Source organism: Botrytis cinerea, chromosome 1 (genome assembly GCF_000143535.2).
Source record: "Botrytis cinerea B05.10 chromosome 1, complete sequence".
Lineage (NCBI taxonomy): Eukaryota > Fungi > Ascomycota > Leotiomycetes > Helotiales > Sclerotiniaceae > Botrytis > Botrytis cinerea.
The window spans coordinates 56,483-76,450 of record NC_037310.1 but is presented as its reverse complement, the minus strand read 5'-3'; the positions used below and the strand labels follow the sequence as shown (position 1 = coordinate 76,450).

The window sequence follows — 19,968 nt, the reverse complement described above, 5'->3', positions numbered from 1 at the left end:
TTATTTTCGAAAAAGAAAAGAATATTAAATAATAATAAAAGTTTAGCTTTTTAGAAATCTAGTTTTTATATCAATATTTTTATTATATTATAAAGAAAATAGAAATTGTTACGATTTTCATTACAAAAAAAGTTATTCCTTTAATAACTACTTTAATAATTTGAATTCCTAATAAACATTTAGATTTTTATAATAATTATATAATTAAATTTCATATCTTTAGATTTTATAAAATTATATTATAAAATGAAGAAAGTACACAATTATATATAAACGAATTTTATATATAAAATGAAATGACCCATATAATGATATGACCTATATACTGATAAACCACGTTTGCGAATTACTGATTTATAATATATTACAATTTATAATAATATATTTATTAAAAGATAATCATCCTAGAAAACAAATCCAATTATATTATAATAAGAATATTATATATATAAAACAATAGAATCAGAATTCATTATAAAAAATAATATTATATATTCCAAATCAAATAATTAAGGAATTTATAATGAAATAATATAGATTACTAATATATGAATATTAAGAAATTATAAGAATATTTATAAGAATATAGGAAATCAATTAATTTTCATAAATAAGAATAATAATTAAAGAAGTTATTAGAAATTGTAATATTTATATATAAAACAAATTATTATAATATACTTTATATAATTAGTTTTAGATTTCAAATATATCTTTTCAATTATAAAAATTTATTATATAGGAGTTTATAATCAAATTATTATTTTCTGTCGTAGGTCGAAAGCATATAAGAGGTGATTATATATATAATATATATATATAATATATATATATAAGATGGAAGCATGCTCGAGTGAATGACTAATGGACTATATAAGTAGTGTGACATATGATTTTGATTAAAAAATTATATGAGATTAATTTTCTTATTTTACAATTTGAAGGACTAAATCCCTTTTTATACTTATTCGCTTAGAATCAACTTTCTTTATTTAAAATCCTTTTCCTAATCCAATCATTCTTTAAATACAGAATCTATTATTCCTTTCATTCTTTCAAAATAACAATTATAATAATTAACTATTATCTTATCAATCTTATCTAATCAATCTATGTAGCTTTCAATCCTTCATTATTAAATTATAATTCGAATTCATAATGAAAATTACTTTATTCTTATTTGAATATAAATATATAAATTAAAAGATATCAATACTATATTATATTATTATTTTTTATTTATAAAAACAATATTATAAATAATATTTTCAAAGGATTTTATTATAGAAATTGAGTATAATATAATATTTAATATAATAAATAAATTAATTAAATTTATATATATAATATTATTTAAGAGGATAAAAAATATTAAATAATTAATATATATATTCTTTAAAATTATAATAAATATATATAAAATATTAAATAAAATAATTTCGAATGAAGATAAACTCTTTATTTTGAAATTATAAATTATTTTATCAATATTTATAAATATCAAAAGAAAAACTATTAATATCTTTTTATTTATAAATAGATAGTCAAATAAAAAGAATTAATTAAATAATAAAAGTATATTTTAAATATTATATAAATTATTAACAAAATAATTGAATAAATCTATTATTTATAATATAATTTATATATAATATATTAGAAACAAAAAGCACAAAAATCATTTCAATATAAGTTAATTTTGAATTTAATTTATAAATATATAAAATTCTAATATTATAAAAAGTTGATATCGAATTAATAATAATATAAATCGAATAACTAAAAGATTTTCAAAAGTAATTAGCTTTTAATTTAAAATTTATATCTTTTAAAATAATAATATATTATAATATAAGATATAATATAAAATTTATATTTAAAAAAAAAGATAAAGTTTATTTATTATAATGAAATATCGAAATCAAAAGATTAAATAATAGATTCAATTATAAAAAATTAAAATTACTTAAGATTAATAAAATAATAAAAATAATTAATTATTAGTTGAAATTATTAAATATAATTAATATCCACTTAATATTTTATATATTTTTACTTGAATTAGTATTATTAAAAATATTAAATATATTATTTATAAAATCAAATTAATTAATTCAAATATTATATATAATATTAAAATAATATTAGATTATAAATATATTAAAAATAATTTTAAATATTTAATCAAATAACTAAATTATTTATATTCAAAAAATATATAGAAATTTAAAGAAGATCTTAATTACCTTAAAAAACTATAGATATTCCATTTGAAATACCTACATTTATTAATAAAATCTCAAGCTCTATTTCAAATAATAAAGGCAACAAAAGATTAAAGAAGCTAAAGAAAGAAGAATCACTAAAAGTAGATGTAGTATTAATATTCACTGACTTCTTCTTTATATACTTCTTTTCCAATCTTTTCTTTTCCTTTAGAGTATCAAGCTCATTTAGGGATTTGAGGCTACAACAAAGCATCTCGCAATTGTACTCATGCAATTCCTATTGTTTCAATTCAAAAATACAAACATAAATAATATTAGACATTACAATTTCAAAAGCAATATCTCTTTTGAATTAAAAACACTTTTTTTTCAAATGAAAATTCTTTAAATCATTTATAAAGATTTGAATAATATTATAATAAGCTTTGTAACGAATATATTCATTACAATACTAAAAACAATTATTCAATATAATATAATAACAATTATAATGAGAATAATTGAAATTAAACATATTAACAGAACTATAAACTTGAATTATTTCAGAAAGAAGAATATACTATTAATATTTGAAAACATTAATAGGAGATAGTATATTGAAAGCATTTACTATAATTAGATCGGGGGAAAATGATTGATAATAAAGAATATTTAAAATAAATACTAAATTAAAAAGGAAATAGTATTATAGCAGATTAATAACAGATCAATAGAAGTTATAAAATAACAAATCAAATTTAAAATTAAAAGAAATATAACTTTATAAACTTCTTATAAAATCATATTTAGAATTAAAAACAATCTAAAAAACTAGTTTTAAAAATAAGAATTTATAAAACAAATATTATATAACGTAGTTTATTAGCATGTGACTCATATCATCATGTGGCCCATCTCAAAATAGATATAAAATTCGTCTGTGCGTAATCGTGTACTTTCTTTATTTATAAATATAATTTGATTTTTGTTAAAAAATATTATAATTATTTATATAGATAATAAGAATTTCTAATCAATTCTTAGAAATCTAATTTTATATAATAGTTATTATAAAAATCATTTTTTTGTAATGAAAATCGTGACAGTTTCACTTCTTTTTTTGATAGAATAAAAATATAAAAGTAAAAACTACATTTTTGAATATTTTAACTTTTAATATTATTAATCACGCTTTTGATTTTAAGAAATATTGATTATTTATTAAAATATGAATATTTTAAAAAGCTTGATTTAAATGATTTTCGAAGTAGGCCACATGCTGATGTGAGCTATATACTGATAAACTATATTAATAAAAGTTTTGAAATTTAGAATTTAAAAAAGCTTAAAATAGAATAGAATCTTAAATTTTATAAAGAATAAAGATTTATATAAGGAATGGAATTTCATTATAAAATAGAGCTTTAGATTTAAAAGAATAATCATAAGAATTATGTCACGGGTTCAATAGCATAGTTATTTTTAAATAGTTTATTATATATCAATCAAATCAGCCAATTTAATTAACCAAAATCAATTGACAAATTGATCTTATTCATTAATTTATATAGAATAACATATAAATCTTAAATCTATTATTATTTAATTGGATTTATCAAAATTATTATAGGAAAATAACTATATTACAATTTACAACTAACGATTTTCATTTCAATCTATTATTATTTATAAATTACATATATAAAAAAAGAATATAAGCCTATTTATGATAATAGAACTTTATTATATATTCAAGTTTTTAGGAAAAGGAAAGAATCTTGTTAACTCTTTTATTTGTTATGGGTAGGGGTAATCGAATTTGGAGAAAAGTACTTTTATATTATGATATAATAATAAATTGTAGGATTATTGAATTCCAAAATGAAGATATAAATATTATAGGTAATTGGGATAATTGGTTTTGTTGTAAAAATTAATGAGATTTTATATATATATATAAAATCTATATAACTTGATAATAGATATTTTATTATAAAAAGGATATTGAAAATTATATATATATTATTATATTAAATTCTTTTTTCGAGCTTTTTGTTTTATAGATAATAAGAATATATATTATATATATTTTATTAATATAGTAATATATGCAATTTGCTGTTTACTTCCGATAATAATACTTTTCTTATGCTTCAATATTAAGAATCTAAAGGAGATTAGTAAGATTTTAAATATTAGAGTTATAAGAGATCGAGTAAATAGATCTCTTATATTGAATCAAAAAGAATATCTGAAAACTATATTTACAAAATTCGGAATCTCATATGCTTAATATCATATTAAGAAAATACCTATTATTAATTATTCATATCTATAATCTATTATAGAAAACAACAAATTAATTAATATTATTAAATATTAATAAATTATAAATAGTTTCATTTATTCAATAATATATATAAAATCAAATATCTGCTTTATATTAGATTGATTATTATAATATATAATAAAGTTAATGAAATGCTATAGAATAAAAGTAAAGAATTTAATATAATATTTGAGAACTACAATTACTCAAAAACTCAAATATAAGTCTAAAAAAGTATAATACTAAATCGCAAAGAAATATAATTTATTAATAGATACTATAAAAGTCTTTACTAATACAAATTGAATGAGTGATTAATATAATCGGAAAAGTATTTTTAAAGGAGTTGTTATATTCTATAAAGGATCGATATTATAAATTAATAAAAAGTAGAATTCAATAGTAATATTAAATATTGAATTTAAATATATATTAATAGCGATATTCATTAAGCAAGAGAAATAATTAATTCAAATATTTAAAGATCTTGAAAAGGCTGAATATATATCTGTATATAGAGATATTGTTTAATTATTAAGTAACAATTAAAAAATAATTGCTTTAATTAAGAATTCGTATTTATATAAACAATCAAAGTATATTGATATATATTATTACTTTATTAGAAATCTTATTGAAAAAGAAAAGATAATAATTAGTTATATTAATATATTGAATATAATAGCAAATAGAATAATTAAACTCTTAATAAGAATAATATTCGAAAGATTCAAAGATATATTAGAATTGAAATAATAAAGAGACAGAAGATTAGAGAAATTAAAGATAGTAATTTCTATAGGGGAGTATTAAAAGGAATAGAAATTACCAACATTAAATGTATATGTTGATTAGTAATATGATTATTTAAACGAGCTAGATTAAACAAACCATAAACAAGTATATTGGTTCCCTTATATAATACTACGGGAAGACCAATATGCTTACACGCGTAACTAGATAGTTAACATAGAGGCCTCTTCCACTCACTCTTTTAATAAAAACAGTATTACAAGAGGACACTGCAATTGAAGCCTACTGTATAGGAAATGATATCATTGATATTATTGATATCATTCATAACTTCACTATTTTAAATGCCATTTTTTTTAAGTTGGACTAGTCGGAAAGTTATACTTCAAAGCACTAATTAAACTTAAACTTTGTATAGAAAAAGATGTCATTGACGTCATTCATGACTTCACTATTCTGAGTACCATTTTTTAGAGTTAGACCAATCGGAAGACTATGCTTCAAATGGTCAGACTGGCGGGATTTTGCCTAGAAGCCCGCGCATGTTTTTTTACTACTTGCCACGCCGTGCCAAGACCTATCGAATCAGGGGGTAGCTTTCGGAAACAGCGGCCGGCCACTCATAATAACCTGACTCGGTTAGATTACTGTCATCAGTGATTCGCAGTAGAATGCGATTTTTGAGAGCCCACTTCTTGTTTTCTAGAGCGAGGGCGTATCTCCGGAAATGATAGTAACACAACAACATGATGAATAAGGAAGCACCCCTTACAAAACTAGCTACTGAAGAGGGAAGAGCACGATGGTGTTCTGACGTCGCAGAGAGGACGGTAGGATGAGATGGACCTGAGGTTGTTGGCGGACAGTGCAAGGAGACCATAAAAAGAGACCATCCTGTAAAATCGTTCTTATCCAGGGAGATGATAATTGCATTGTATGCCTCTGGTAGCCGAGAGGACGATTCACGCTTATAGATGCTCGAATAGTCAACTATTGCGCGTAGCTCATTACGCCATTTGCAGTTCTCCCACTGCAAAAGCTACGGAAGCCAAAAACTGCTATAAAGTTTCGCACAAAATAGATTCATAAGGATGAATAATCACAATTGATATGAGGACGGAATTATGCAAAATTAGTCCCACATAAGCCTTAAAAAAGTCGTTGCGTATCCTGGGGCTCTCTACCGTGACGAGGTATATCGAAAGGCAGGATGGCAAAGTGAGCATCAGGGGCGAGGCGTGTTATCATGAACGATTGAAAGTCCGTTGCCGCCCTTGCTTAGACAGTGTCGTAAAGGTTGCTACTTGGATATCTCATCATGATCTCATGTTACTGTCACTTTCGGGGATCGAGTTTAACGGCTTTAACGGCTTTAACGGCTTTAAAGGTTTTAACGGCTTTAAAGGTTTTAGGTAGTCTATCCCTCGCTCAAAATACAAAGCAATGACCACAAAAATTGCATCCTACTGTGAATTACTGATGACAGTAACCTAACCGAACGAGGATAGTACGAGCGACCGGTTTTTCGGTGATTCGAGCGGGTCAATGGATAATGACGACAACATTGCGGCCGCACGCACGCAACCGACCTTAACGGCCTAGAACGTTGAGCGCCTATAAAGTTATGTAGTACTCCTGTCGATGTTTCATTCACCAATCCAAATTCAAATACATCTAGTACACTGATACTTCCACTATTCATATCCCCCATTATGACAAAAATCTGGTTCATCACAGGGTCTTCTCGTGGTCTCGGCCTTGCCATTGCCGAAGCTGCTCTCAACAATGGAGACTCTGTCATCGCTACCGCTCGTAAGCCGGAGCAGCTTACCAATTTAGTCAATAAGTTTGGCAAGGAGCGCGTCTTCCCAGTCGCTCTCGACGTGACCGACAATAATCAAGTCCTCCAAGCCGTTAAGTCCGGACATGAGAAATTCGGTCGAATCGATGTCGTCATCAACAATGCAGGATATGCCAACACTGCCGCTGTTGAAGATATTGACGTTGATGACTTTTGCGCTCAAGTGGAGGCCAACCTGATGGGCGTAGTCTACGTCTCTAAGGCCGTGCTCCCCATCCTTCGTCAGCAGAAGTCAGGACATATTTTCCAAGTGTCTTCGCTTGGAGGCCGTATCGGTGCTCCTGGTCTTTCGGCTTACCAATCTGCAAAATGGGCCGTTGGTGGATTCTCTACGGTTCTGGCCCAAGAGGTGGCTTCGTTTGGGATTAAGATCACCGTTCTTGAACCTGGTGGTATTCGAACCGATTGGGCCGGCTCATCCATGCAGGTACCTACAGTAAGCGAGCCGTACCAAGCGACGGTTGGCGCCTTTGCCGAATCTCTTCGCAAGTCATCTGGATCCGAGGTGTCTATCCCGAGCAAGATTGCAAACATTGTGCTTAAGGTTTTGGGTGAAAAAGAGCCTCCTTTACGCCTTCTTGTTGGACCTGATGCGGTCGAATATGCTGGAAAGGCTGCCGAGGTACTCAGTGCATCTGATGAAAAATGGCGCGAGCTGAGCCTTGCTTCAGCCTAGCTTGGTTGGCCTGAATCCTGGGTACTTTTCAAAGCTCGTCTTTCTTCGCACTCTCCCTCTTGGTATCTCCCAGGTAGAATTTTGGCTTGTGGATACATTTCTAGATTGATAGAATATCCCAACAATCAATGCTATCTGAGTTGATTTTCCTCCCTTCTGGATGTTCTATCTGAAAAAGAGAGGGGGTTGGTATAGATGCTTATTTGATAGCATATTTGGTAATATTGGAGTGGTATTTCACATCAAAGTATCTGGTGGAGTGAGAAAACTGTGAACGGTGGCGGAGCCGGGTGTCATTGGTCATTTAAGGATCTGATTAGATAAGCTTGTATGGCCTCTTCTTTGGCCTGGCATCTACAATAGAACAATCATCCCCCTTTGAAAGAACAGTTTTTTGTAGAGTTCACTTGCACTGCTTACCACTGTACTCAGAATCATTTCACCCTACCGTCCTGTCTGCTCTGTCAGACCGCCATCGCGCTCTTTCCACTTCACTAGGTAGGCGATATATACAATCCTCATCTTTGATCTTATTTGTTCCCTTTCATAGTACATGCCTCTTGACTTTGAATATGCATATATGCATCATGGCTCTGTTCTTAAGTCTCGTTTACTGGCTGTGGCTTGACTAAACCATGTACAATATCATATTAGTCTCGAGTCTTGCTTATGTCCAAAACCATTCCTCGTCTTTTGATAAAGTTATATGAGCATTGCTTTTGCTCTTTTTGTGTACGGCACAGGCATGTCTACTTTTCACTTACTATTTTCCTAACTTTTCCCTAAGCCATTGATCTACGAATATGAAGGCTTATAATGTAGCTATCACTGAGGCACAAGAAATGTACCTCGCCTGAGTGCCCCGAGAGGTTCACTTTCCTGTCAGGCTGAATACCGAAACGGCCTTATTCAACTACTGTACTTGGTTTCGTTTAATACACATCTCTATGGACATAATAGATCTTAAAATAAGGTAATACTGAAAATTCGAGATTTTTTTAAGTGGGAAGGGCCAGACGTTTAGCTGTAAATAATTCAAACAGGAGAAAGTGGGACTTTCCAACTATCTTTTGAATCAGGATGATTATCCAGCCAAGAGTACCTGCAATGCGCCCGAGTCTGAAAAGTCCGAGAAATCACGATAATCCCATCAGGCGCCTGAACCCAACGTTGGAAATTATTGTACTTGCCCCTCGACATTCCACGCCGTCACCGTGTAATCGACCCTGCTGCGCACCAGTCGCCAGGTCCACTAGGAATTCCCCCAGCGGCGCTGTTGGACTATTATATGGCTTGAGAAAGCCCCTGAGGGCGGGACCGAGAGCTAGATTGGCGGCACGTAGCAGGACGGTAGGTTGAGGAATATACGGGGCGATGGCCTTGTGACCCTTCGAGTCCACATGGGAAGGGCGAACGATAAACAGACGAAAGTTTGCCACTTTCGACTGGATCTTCATAAGTCCGGTCTCGGTTTCCCCTTTAACGCGGCCGAATAGTGGCGTGAAGGGACCCGGATTGCTGGTCGCGCCTTCCCCGGAGATATAAACGAAGTTGAAAGCATTCAAGTCGCCAGTTCGAAGCTGTTGTAAGGCTTTTGCTGCTTCTAGCGCCATATCCTTTGTGATGTGAATGTACTTCCTTTCCAGCTCGGAGGTGAGCATAGTACTATCAATTCAAGAAAAGTCTACGTGGGCAAACGTGAGATAACTTACTCTTTTGAAACGGCGGTTTGGCTAGTGCCCAATGCCCACACACACGCATTCGCGCTCCGTAGACGTTCCTGGATAGCAGTCGTAGCCTTTGAAATCGTGAATGATCACCTCTATCCGGCTGTCGTTTGTGCCTTCCAGCATAGGCACAGGTCTGCGGCTGAGAATCGAGATCCTGGAGACATCAGGCCTGGCCCGCAAAGCAACGAGAACTGCGGAGCCAACAAGCCCGGTTGCGCCAGTAAGAATGATATGCATATTCGGAATCGTCAATTCAAACCAATGTGCGCATGTAAATAAACCAGCTAGACGTCAAATAACATGAGGCATATATAGTATGAGTCTGTGGGGAAACCAAACAGATGTTAGATCAGGGAGGCGAAGGAGATAAAACTCGACGAGACGTTACAGGAACTTTAGAGAATGGCTCCCTGTACTAGCGGAATCTATCCATAGCTCAGAAGCGATCCGCACGCGGCCGCTTTTCTTAAGTTGCTCTCATTTGCTTGAATTCTTGATGTCTGCGTACACATGACAGTAACTAAGAGGTCTAAAGTACAGATATAGGTCTTCCCCGAGTTCCACTTCCAGATAATCGACTTTAAATTCAAGGCCGATGGTGATAACAAGTGAAGGTGGAAGACGATGTTCCGGCAGTGCAATATGTTCACAAACGAATAAAGTTTGTTGAAAGAAACGTCGACACTTTATTCTAAAACAGAAAAGTCAATCACATAGCTTCAAGTTGGCTGTTCTGTGCACCATGCCCATCCGGTGATTTCGACTTTATTCCACCGAACTCCAAGCCCGGTGTCATTTCTCTAAACCGTCCTGCCGCCATGGACCCTCAAGCTGCGAAACCCTAGTAGTGAGTGGCTGAACTGCCGGTCTAGCAGTCGCGCAAATTGAAGGTAGGAGATTGATGGGTCAGTTTTGATCACTTATAAATAGTTATCTTGTCTGCCTATCGTAATGAGCGAGTCTCTGGAACGAAGTCCTCACCACAGTCGGTCAAGCCTTCCGTATGCGGTCGCATTGGCCCATCTGCACTGGTACGCGGCCGCTCGGGGCCTTCTCGGAATAATTGAAAACCCGTGGCTGACTCCTTACGCATGATTAGATAAGCCACCCCCATTTTCGTCCTTTCCTCCACCTGGGTCAAGGAGAGCGATTGCTTGAGCAAGACTCCAACTCGATTCAATCAATGGGCATTCTTGCTACACGGCTCCAACGTTTATACACTGCCTGGTCTAACGATTACATGGCGGAAGGCTGGCAGAAGATATGGATACAGTAACATCTAGTGAGGATAATATCGCACCGCATGCTTGCGTTTCGTGCCGGAAGAATAAGCGGCGGTGTGACAAAGAGTTACCCAGTTGCTTCCCATGTGTGAGGTGAGGCTTATACCTGCATTGCCTTGCCGAACAACTCCAGTAAAATAACTTTCACTGATTTTGTGACGATTAGGGCAGGCCGCTTCTGTGACTATTCTTATCTTTCACAAGTAGAGTCCTCACACGCCGTGAATGATCTACGATCTCGTGTTGATGAACTAGGACATCGTATCCTACAGCTGTGTAGCTCAACATCGCTCTCACATGTCGTCACCGACCTGCCTGCTTCTAGCGCTACACTCGGTGATCAAAACTACCATGATCTCTAAATGCAGGCCTTCTATCTTGACTCCGAAGTCTGGTCATCATTCGACTTTACGCGTCAGCCCAGCAGTGTCATATTGTCTGCAGAAGTACTGGCATATCTTGACGATGTTGACGAGACAAAACGCAAATATTTCAGCTCCACGCATACCTGGATGCCCATTATTAGCAAGATGCGGCTCAACCGCTTGACAGATTCAGCGGTAGGGAAAACCAGAGTGGATATCGCATTGTTGCTTCTATGCATGAAGCTTGTGCCGGACGGCGTAGCTGAAGATGAAAATAAGCCATCCGACCTGTATTTAACCGCAAAGCAGCTTTGTGCGACTCTGGAGCGTAATTGCCTGCTTACCTTGCGCTCCCTTCAGGCCAATCTTTTGTTAGCCGTGTATGAAGTGGGCCATGCTATCTATCCTGCTGCTGCATTGACTGTCGGTTGCTGCGTGAGACAAGGGGTCGCGCTCGGTCTGCACAACAAAGATGCCCCTCAATTGGGGGGTAATGTCCGCAGCTGGGTGGATTGGGAAGAGCGACAGCGTGGATGATGGATGATCGTCATTCTCGACAGGTTAGTAAGTTTGTACCTTGTTATAAAGACAAACCCCTATTGTCCTTATTGGTTTTATTCCTTTCCAAAGTATTCTTGGTAATCTGGATATCAGATTTGTCTTGGTCGGAACGAGCAACCAGCCGTTATGCACCAATGATCCGAATAGGGATACCATACTTCCAAACTGCGAATCTGCCTGGGATAATGGTATAAGTGAAAAGGAGGGATGCTGAGTTCTCTCTGCGCAAAGAGGATTGTCGATTTTTTCAGGTTATTGTGCCGCCGATATGCATCCAGCTTTCCTCTGTGGACACAGACCCAAATCTAATCAGCCCATTTGCACACCTTGGCCAAGCCGCCAACTTACTTGGTCGAGTTATCAGACACTGCAATGATATGATTGCGGACATAAAGTATATCCTTGAGAATTCCATGCTTCTGTTTGGTACAATAACCTCGCTTCTTGATATTCTCAATATAGATAATTATGTAAGTCAGTAGTCATTCAATATTGCGACTGCACTTTGCTTAAGGTATGTATACCCCATCTACTCTCAAATTTCTTTTGTCAAATTACTAATCCTTTGCAGTGCTCTTTTCAAGCTTACGGACCATCACTCATGCTTAGACTTCAGCCAGAATCTGGAAATGGAAGTCAGTGCACGAGTTCGGGTATTGATGCAGCATGCTTTACACACAATCGAACGAAGGTATAAACAAGTGCTATTGTTAATTCAGCAGCTCTCGCAGCACGGCATACAGTCCTATTCGATTTCCCCTTTCCACATCCATTGTATTTATAGTTGTTACAGTCTATGAAAGGGATATGGAAATCCGCAGGTTGGTCGAATTCTCTGTATACTTGATTTAAGACTACAAGAGTGATGTCAAATGAGATTGGAACTAATCATCTGAAACATTTAGGAGTACATCCCGAGCTCCTGCGGCTTGCAGACACTTCTTTGGGTGAAAGGTTATAGCCAAGATCGACTACAAACATACGCGCCTGTTAACACTCTGATGTTTGTTTTCTTTCACGATTGTTCATGGCCTGTGCATGCGCTATAACATACTCTTTTATGTAGCATAGTAATCAATTAAGATCGTGCTTATACGTTCAAGAGGCAAGTAGAAATTTAATCGGGCTTCCGAAACCACCTGTCGATCTTTACTCTGTCATAGTCTCTTGATTTCTCTAAAACACTTCTTCAGGGTCTTCTATTGCGATCTTCACTTTGCCGGGTGAGGTTGAATTTAACGTAGCATCAGATCCTGACCAGGTGCTGCTCAACAATCAACAGGCTAAATACACAAAGGATGTAGTAGATGTATCTACTTTTCAACCTATAAACATACGGAATCTGTTCAGGCCATTCAGGCCGATCTTTCTTTTATAATTGGATAGAGCTTCTGCGGCCCTCATCACCTTATCATGTTTCTAAATGCAAGACCCTGAATGGACTATTTTTCCCAACGTCAATCTTGAGAGCAGACTAGTGAATGGCTACAAAATGAGTCGGCTTTTTCCAACTTTAAAGTTCTCCATATCCCGTGACGGAGCTTAGATCCGACTCTGTTTCCAAAATTATGCCTGTGCCGTCTCTACCGGGGCGATCAGCTCTATGAAGGATCCGGAGTCCATGCACATCCCCCTTCCCGCCATTTAGATATGACCCTGAGTATGGTCCTCTATAATTGTCCATAGACTCTCTTTCTCTTGATTCAATCCGAATTCCGATCACTCTCGTTCAAAATGAAGTTCTTTGCCCTCCTCACTCTCGCTTACCTTGCGGCTGCCATTTCCGGCTTCAAGGACAAGATCTTTAGCACCTATTTCAGCATCATCTCCGCTCGTTCCACCTCCGCCGTCTATCTGATGCTTCTCAATATGGCCGGCTGCTACTTCTGGCTTGGTGGTAATGCTCAGAGTCAGTCCCATTATTGGTTTGATTATGGTTCAATAAATGATAATAAAGATTTTTGGATAGATACATATTAATCAATTATATAATATATAACATACCTTATGGGGAACCGGGTTAAATTTAGCCCACCACTGACTTCAAACCCTAATAAATTTTGCTATGTATATCGAATCACCTCTTATACCTTCTCAAATTGAAGAGAAGATATAGAATGCTATTATTGTATTTCAATTGAAAGAATTTAAATTAATTAGAAAGGCTACAGAGCATTTTGAAGTTCCTAGGTTAACTCTTATAGCTAGGATCGCTGGAATGAAATCACGTACTCAATCCCACGAAATGGCTCAAATCCTTTCAAACGCAGAAGAAAATACTCTTGTACGATGGATTTCACGACTTACCATCACTGGATTCCCTCCTACACCTATATTGCAATGAAATGATATCATTCTTTGGAAATTGATTGATATTCTTGGGCTGGTGTAAAGCGAATCCAAAGAGTTGAATGGGTAGAACTTTTTCAAAAGATTAGAAAAAAAGTATTCAATTCTTTTAATATTAAAACTGACTAAAAAGAAACTGATTTAGTACCTTTTTCTTTACAAAAAATATTCGATATATTATTATTTAACTTTTTTCAATAATCTTCTACTTATCAAATGAGAATCATTAATCAAGGCCTAAACTTATCTATATTCAAAAATTCTTTTCCAAATAGAATAGAGTTAAGGTAAGCAAATTAAATCTTTAATACAGTTTTAATAAATAGTGATTCTTTTATATCACTAATTTGTCAATATACTAAAAAAATTATTAAACTTGTAGAATCTCAAAATGCTGAGATGGCCCTATTTCGAAAACAATTCGCTAATATTTAGAAAGTAATTGAAACTCGAAAGAAAAGAACTAAAGGCAAGAGAATCAAATTACAAGGTCAATTTGTTTTTAGTAGTAAGGAAATACTGAAAATAATATGTAAAGCAGAGGAAAAGCTCAAGGGAGAAAAGCTACGAGGATGACCACATAAATGTTCAATTAAAGAATTAGAAGAAAAAACTCAAAAACAAAAGCTAGAGAGTAGTTCAAGTGATTTAGAATTGGAATTGAATGAATGTGTAGTTCATAGGACAAGATCGCATAGAGAAAATTAAATTTTGTGACCCGGTTCCCCATATGACCCAGTTCACCATAATTTATGTTATTATAAATTAAAATTATTATTAAATTTTGAAGTTGTAGTAGTGGTGAATTTGAGGTTGTGTAAGATGTAGGGATGTCGGTTAGAGTTGACTACATCAATCGTTCTGATTACCTAATACACCTGGTTCTCTTAGCGTGCTTTCTATCACTCATCAACTCTGATCGTATATGAAACGAGTGTAATGGAGCTAATCCAGGGGCAAAATCAATAATACTCGGGGAAATATAAAAGTCGGATTGATACGCGAAGACAGATATGACTAGTTAGGCTAATTCATGACACCTAATAAACTCATTCCATAGCCCAAATTGTGATAGTGTATCAGGATGTACTATATAGACTTTCTACGGATACAAGAAAAGGAAGTGTCTGAACTTGATTCTAATCATCCTGCTTCTAGAACAAGATTCAAAAAGCAAAACGGAAACAGAAAATGCTATATTGAAATCATGTCAACACCTTGACTCTCTTGGCCAATTCTCATAGATCAGATCTTGACCCGCTTTATCATCGACTGCAACCCCTCTTCGATACCCAAAAACATCTCTTCTATCAACCCTGTCGAAGTACTTATATCACCCGGCTGCATCAAGAAATAACTCCTTAGTCTCGTACAAGCACTCAGGCAATTTCCAAGCTCCCTTGCTATAATTTCTGAAAATAGTCTCCTTTGATCAGCAATGTCGATTTTGAATGTGCCAAAATCGAGTTGTGGAAGCCCGAAAGGATTTGAAAATGGAGAATTAGAGGTGGAGGGAGTGTTTCGAGGTGATGGAGTGGAGAGTGAGCGACTTCGATGGTCGTCTTGAGTAAAAATGAAGCAGGCTTGTGAGTAGAGATCGTGGATGCATTTTAGCGCGATCATATAAACCATTAAAGGGATGAAATCTGTAGATAGTGACGTATCACAGGTATTACTTGGTTGAATCTCAGAGTGAATAGAAAAAAAGTCTTCCGGGCTTGTGCTTCTTGCTGTGTTTGAAGCCAATGTGCTATCAAACATTTGAGCCAGCTCAGATATTGCACTTTTGTTCGTAGCAAGGATTACATCTAGAGATAGCGAAGATGAATCTCGAAGTAATTTCTGGAGTTTGCTGATTATAATGAAGCATTTTGATGTGAAGCGCCAAGAAGCTTCATAATGTGTGACCGAGGAGGACATGGAAGAGACCATGTAATGAGATTGGGCTGTAAATGAGATTCTGTTACTCTGTGTAGTCTGTGGTATTCGATTCATACTTTGGTGGTTCATATTCGTTTGACTCGTCGTAGAGTGGGAGGTGGAACCTCGATCAAAACTACAATCTGCATCGAAGGAAGCACTACTCTCCGGATACTCATACATCTCACGAGAGAAGCTATGATTATGATGCTGTGTTGAAATTGTTGGACGCTTATATGATTGGGATTGAGATCTCCATCGCAAATCGTTTTGTGCGTGTTGAGCTTGTTTTTCCGACAAGTCGGAATGAGTCCTTTTCCGAGAAGGATAGAATTTAGGAACTGGTGAAATCGGTATTGGATCAGCAATTTGCCTCTTGGGACTCCTGCTATCATCTTGAGAGCTAGAAGTCGCAGGAACTTCATGAATCGAAAAGTCATATTCGAAGTCTCCGTATTCCGGATTCTTCATGCTATCTACATTCGAGGGGTTCTCGAGCGCAAGCGAGTTGAGGGCATCAGCTCTTTCGTCAGAACTAAAATCCCATGAGAATTCGTGTTCAATTATTGGAGTCTCCAGAGATGATGTATCTATGCTTTCCAAACTCGTCGAGAAATTCTCTGGTGCCGAGCTTGTGGTAACTTTGCCGTTGTTTCCCCCTGGAAGAATGCTGCAATGCGCAGGTGAAGAAGTTATGCCCTCACTACTTTCCACAGGTACATCATTCGGCTTGCTGTTCAAATCATTGCCGTTGGCCTCATCATGTATGACGTCCGCGTTTGCCACGGATATTATCTCTGTTGAAGTGTTGATATTTAATGACTGGGCACCAGATCTAATGCAGAACTTGTTAGCCATTTATTTTCGCTCTCGAATGGGTAGTGATTCTTTGGATTAACATGCCTAGGAGCTGTTCCTGTCACTGCTGCCCGCCTCCGATGGCCTTGCACTTTTCCCACCATGGAGACACTATAGGTGCATTTTTGTTGATTATATACACACCGTCGACATCCTGTACGTTCTCCGCTGCATCTGACCTACTTCAAATGAATATTTTAAACGGTTCTGGGAGGGTATCAACAGTTTCTAACCTTAGATGCATGACATTCATTACAAGCATGTCGTAGCTTTGGAGGTTTTTGTGGTCTGTTGTTTGAAGCCATAATTAACATGATTTTCAGCAAAAAGTTGGAGATAGAAAGAAAGAAATTGACCTACGGTGACATGAGGAGTGGATTGAGTTGTTTGACTGATTCAAATGCAGAAGAGGTAGAATTGATGTATGAACCAAAGTATGCTTGAAGCCTTTCTTGATAATCGGTCTTCGGAAAATATTACTATCCGTATCAAAGCTATCGTTATCTTTTCCGATTTCTCTTTGCAAATGTCTTAAGTGGCTCACCCGCATAAACCACTTGCATGTTGAATCTCCACGCCTCAATTTGATTAACTTTCGCATCTACCGGAGCCATTTACACCCTGGTGGGTGGTCCACAAGATGATATGGAAGAGCCTTCCTACCAACTGAATCGTAGATCTCACCGTCTCTACAGTGTCAATTCCTGATGTGTATAGTCTATGTTTATTCTGATAGAGTCAGTTTAAACATGGGATACCCTATTCATGCTTTACTAGCTGACATAGGCAGTAATTTGTGGTGTTGAGCAAAAGTCCTGGGCATATTGTGGTAACTTTCTTGACGCATGGCCCCTTGCAAATCTGTGGCTTCAATCATACCTGTCAAGTATAGTCATATTTCCCCAGAATTTAGGGTTACCGAGCTCATACCGGCATGATGACACGCACACGGGTGAATCGGTCTTTAAAACAACGCGTGATCTAGAACAATAACGGACGGCCGACCAAAACCCTAAAAGTAGAGTCAAGGGTTTTATTAGATGGTACTTGGATCTACTTTTTGCGACTGGCATTAATAATGAGCATGTCACTCACTCGCTGATTGCAAACAATAAGGTTTTCACCTGTGATAAATACCTATGTAGCCTTAAAAGAAAGCCTCCACAGAGGTATATGGAACAGCTTTACTACACCGCTTTTCTTCTGCAACTAAGAGAGCCATTTGGCCTGAACAAACTGATCCTGGCTGGCTAGGGAAGGTGGTATAACGCAACTCAATTCATTTACCTTCGTAATGCTCCTCAGTTGTAGACACAGTCACATGTTCTATTTAATAAGGGACAACAGACAAATCTGAAACTTAGACCCCATTTGACAGGTGATTATCTGTTGTAAGTGCCTGGATCGGTGTTTTGGTTTTCCGTGATTTCACATAAGCTTTAAACCCAACTAGTGTGTCGCCATTCCAATCGCTCCCGTCAGGATTCATCTTGTTCAAACTTCACACTAGAATGCCATTGGGATGAATTGTTTCCGTCTTTGGATCTTTCCCTTCAAAAATACATGCATGTCGGAGTCTCCCCCAGCTGATCTCAAACAAGCAAACATTATCCTCCCAATCTTAAAACGAGCGGTGATCATTGCATTCACAGGAAGCCCCCCATTTTCACGCAGATTGTTTTCCACTTTATACTTTCAAGTCAAACTCTACTTCATTGTTACACATTGCAGATTTCCTTCTCCCTTGATGATCAATGCTGCTGATTAGTAGTAAAGGTGGCATTTTGGTTTCCCGGAGTTAGCCCTAAACTTTATTTTGAGTGCTACAATATGTAATAAGTGGCGCAAGACGAAGGCGCGCAGATCGCCTTCATAACCACATCCACGAAATGTCATTCTGACGTTCTGTGAATGGCTAATAGACTTGGTTGGCAATTTCATTTTACGCTTTTCCGTTATCTGTGTTGTAGATATATCAGAATCTAGTCAAAGAATCTACATTTTGTACCACGTGGTATTCACAGGTCGGCCGCCCACTTCCGAGATCTTCTTGCAACAAAGGCCGCAAATTATCCACCAGCTTGGTCAACTCCGAATTGCCCGCAGCGCAAAGAGCTTCTTTGATTGCTTCCACCATCGTATTGTCCGGACCGAAACGTTCGCGACTCATGATCGCAACTTGTGCAGGAAGACCCACTGTAGCTCCTGGCAGTGGAGTTGAATACAGCACGACCCAGTCCACATTTTGCAAGTCGGCACCCCAGGCCAGAAATGCAACGTGGTCTGATATATGGCTCAGATGTCCTGTACATTGGCACAGCCAAGCATCATCGAGGCCAGCAATGGGGGAGTCAATTCCAAAGGCGGTGTAAATACGTTCTGGCTGGTTGAGGGGAGTAAGAGATACCAGCTCTTGGTTTGTACAGGGCCAGACTCCATTCATGACCGGTTCATATTGAATGACAAAGTTCTTCGTACGCTCCCAGTAATATTGTTGAGAAGTATGGGTCATGTACCACGCTCCATAGAGCCAGTTCTCTGGAGTAGGAGTCCATGATTTGTCTTGCACCCCGCCGATGAATGATGGAGGTGGTCGGACTTTGATCGTTGCTTTCGATTCGGATCTGTGGCTTGTCATTGTATACTCGGTCGAATACAGATGCCTTGGAGTGCGATGTATGTAAATTTGAGAAATTGAGTTGTGAGATGTTTGAGATAATTTGGAGGTCGAGTGCACCTCAGCTTTTATCTTATGGCCGGTGTTCTCAGTATCCCATCGGCCACCGCTGCTATACTCGCACGTATCCTCTTATGCCTCGGTTTGCATACACTTAGAGTTTTCAATCCGAGCCTTGAGTCAATGGTACAATTTATCTCTCGGTTTCACTCAATATTATCGGCATGCCACTGTTTAAGTGAAATTTCTCTTTCTGTAAAATGTCTGGCAGTCATAAGCTATCTAGATCACAATCGTTTGGCGCACATGCTTTTGTACAATGCGTTGTACCAATCTATAGAGTGGGATAATACTATTTTCGCTAGACTACCAACCCAAGGACTCAAAAAGAATGCATAT

The 19,968-nt window shown here is 35.9% G+C and overlaps 5 protein-coding genes across 6 annotated transcripts; 2 read left to right on the top strand and 3 right to left on the bottom strand.

Moving 5' to 3' along the window:
- The first annotated feature begins 6,757 nt into the window (after positions 1–6,757).
- Bcboa17 lies at positions 6,758–8,734 on the top strand. Its single transcript, XM_001545572.2, has one exon. The coding sequence runs from the start codon at positions 7,002–7,004 to the stop codon at positions 7,824–7,826; it is 825 nt and encodes a 274-aa protein (XP_001545622.1). The 5' UTR covers positions 6,758–7,001; the 3' UTR covers positions 7,827–8,734.
- A 167-nt stretch (positions 8,735–8,901) lies between these two features.
- Positions 8,902–9,891, bottom strand: Bcboa16. The gene has a single exon (XM_024690140.1). It carries the CDS (start codon positions 9,791–9,793, stop codon positions 9,560–9,562), a length of 234 nt encoding a protein of 77 aa, XP_024545908.1. The 5' UTR covers positions 9,794–9,891; the 3' UTR covers positions 8,902–9,559.
- Positions 9,892–10,674: 783 nt separating this feature from the next.
- Bcboa15 lies at positions 10,675–13,275 on the top strand. Its single transcript, XM_024690139.1, has 5 exons — positions 10,675–10,932; positions 11,006–11,764; positions 11,859–12,279; positions 12,337–12,586; positions 12,671–13,275. The coding sequence occupies exon 2, from the start codon at positions 11,202–11,204 to the stop codon at positions 11,739–11,741; it is 540 nt and encodes a 179-aa protein (XP_024545907.1). The 5' UTR covers positions 10,675–10,932; positions 11,006–11,201; the 3' UTR covers positions 11,742–11,764; positions 11,859–12,279; positions 12,337–12,586; positions 12,671–13,275.
- Positions 13,276–14,928: 1,653 nt separating this feature from the next.
- Positions 14,929–17,708, bottom strand: Bcboa13. Of its 2 annotated transcripts, XM_024690137.1 has the most exons (4): positions 17,253–17,708; positions 17,126–17,180; positions 16,938–17,071; positions 14,929–16,869 (listed from the first exon to the last, which is right to left on the bottom strand). In XM_024690137.1, exons 1-4 carry the CDS (start codon positions 17,258–17,260, stop codon positions 15,360–15,362), a joined length of 1,707 nt encoding a protein of 568 aa, XP_024545905.1. In that variant the 5' UTR covers positions 17,261–17,708; the 3' UTR covers positions 14,929–15,359. The 2 variants fall into 2 exon arrangements, with proteins under 2 accessions (XP_024545905.1, XP_024545906.1); XM_024690138.1 differs by lacking the exon at positions 17,253–17,708 and having other exon boundaries at positions 17,126–17,249.
- Positions 17,709–18,264: 556 nt separating this feature from the next.
- Positions 18,265–19,953, bottom strand: Bcboa12. The gene has a single exon (XM_024690136.1). It carries the CDS (start codon positions 19,528–19,530, stop codon positions 18,868–18,870), a length of 663 nt encoding a protein of 220 aa, XP_024545904.1. The 5' UTR covers positions 19,531–19,953; the 3' UTR covers positions 18,265–18,867.
- Between the last annotated feature and the right edge of the window lie 15 nt (positions 19,954–19,968).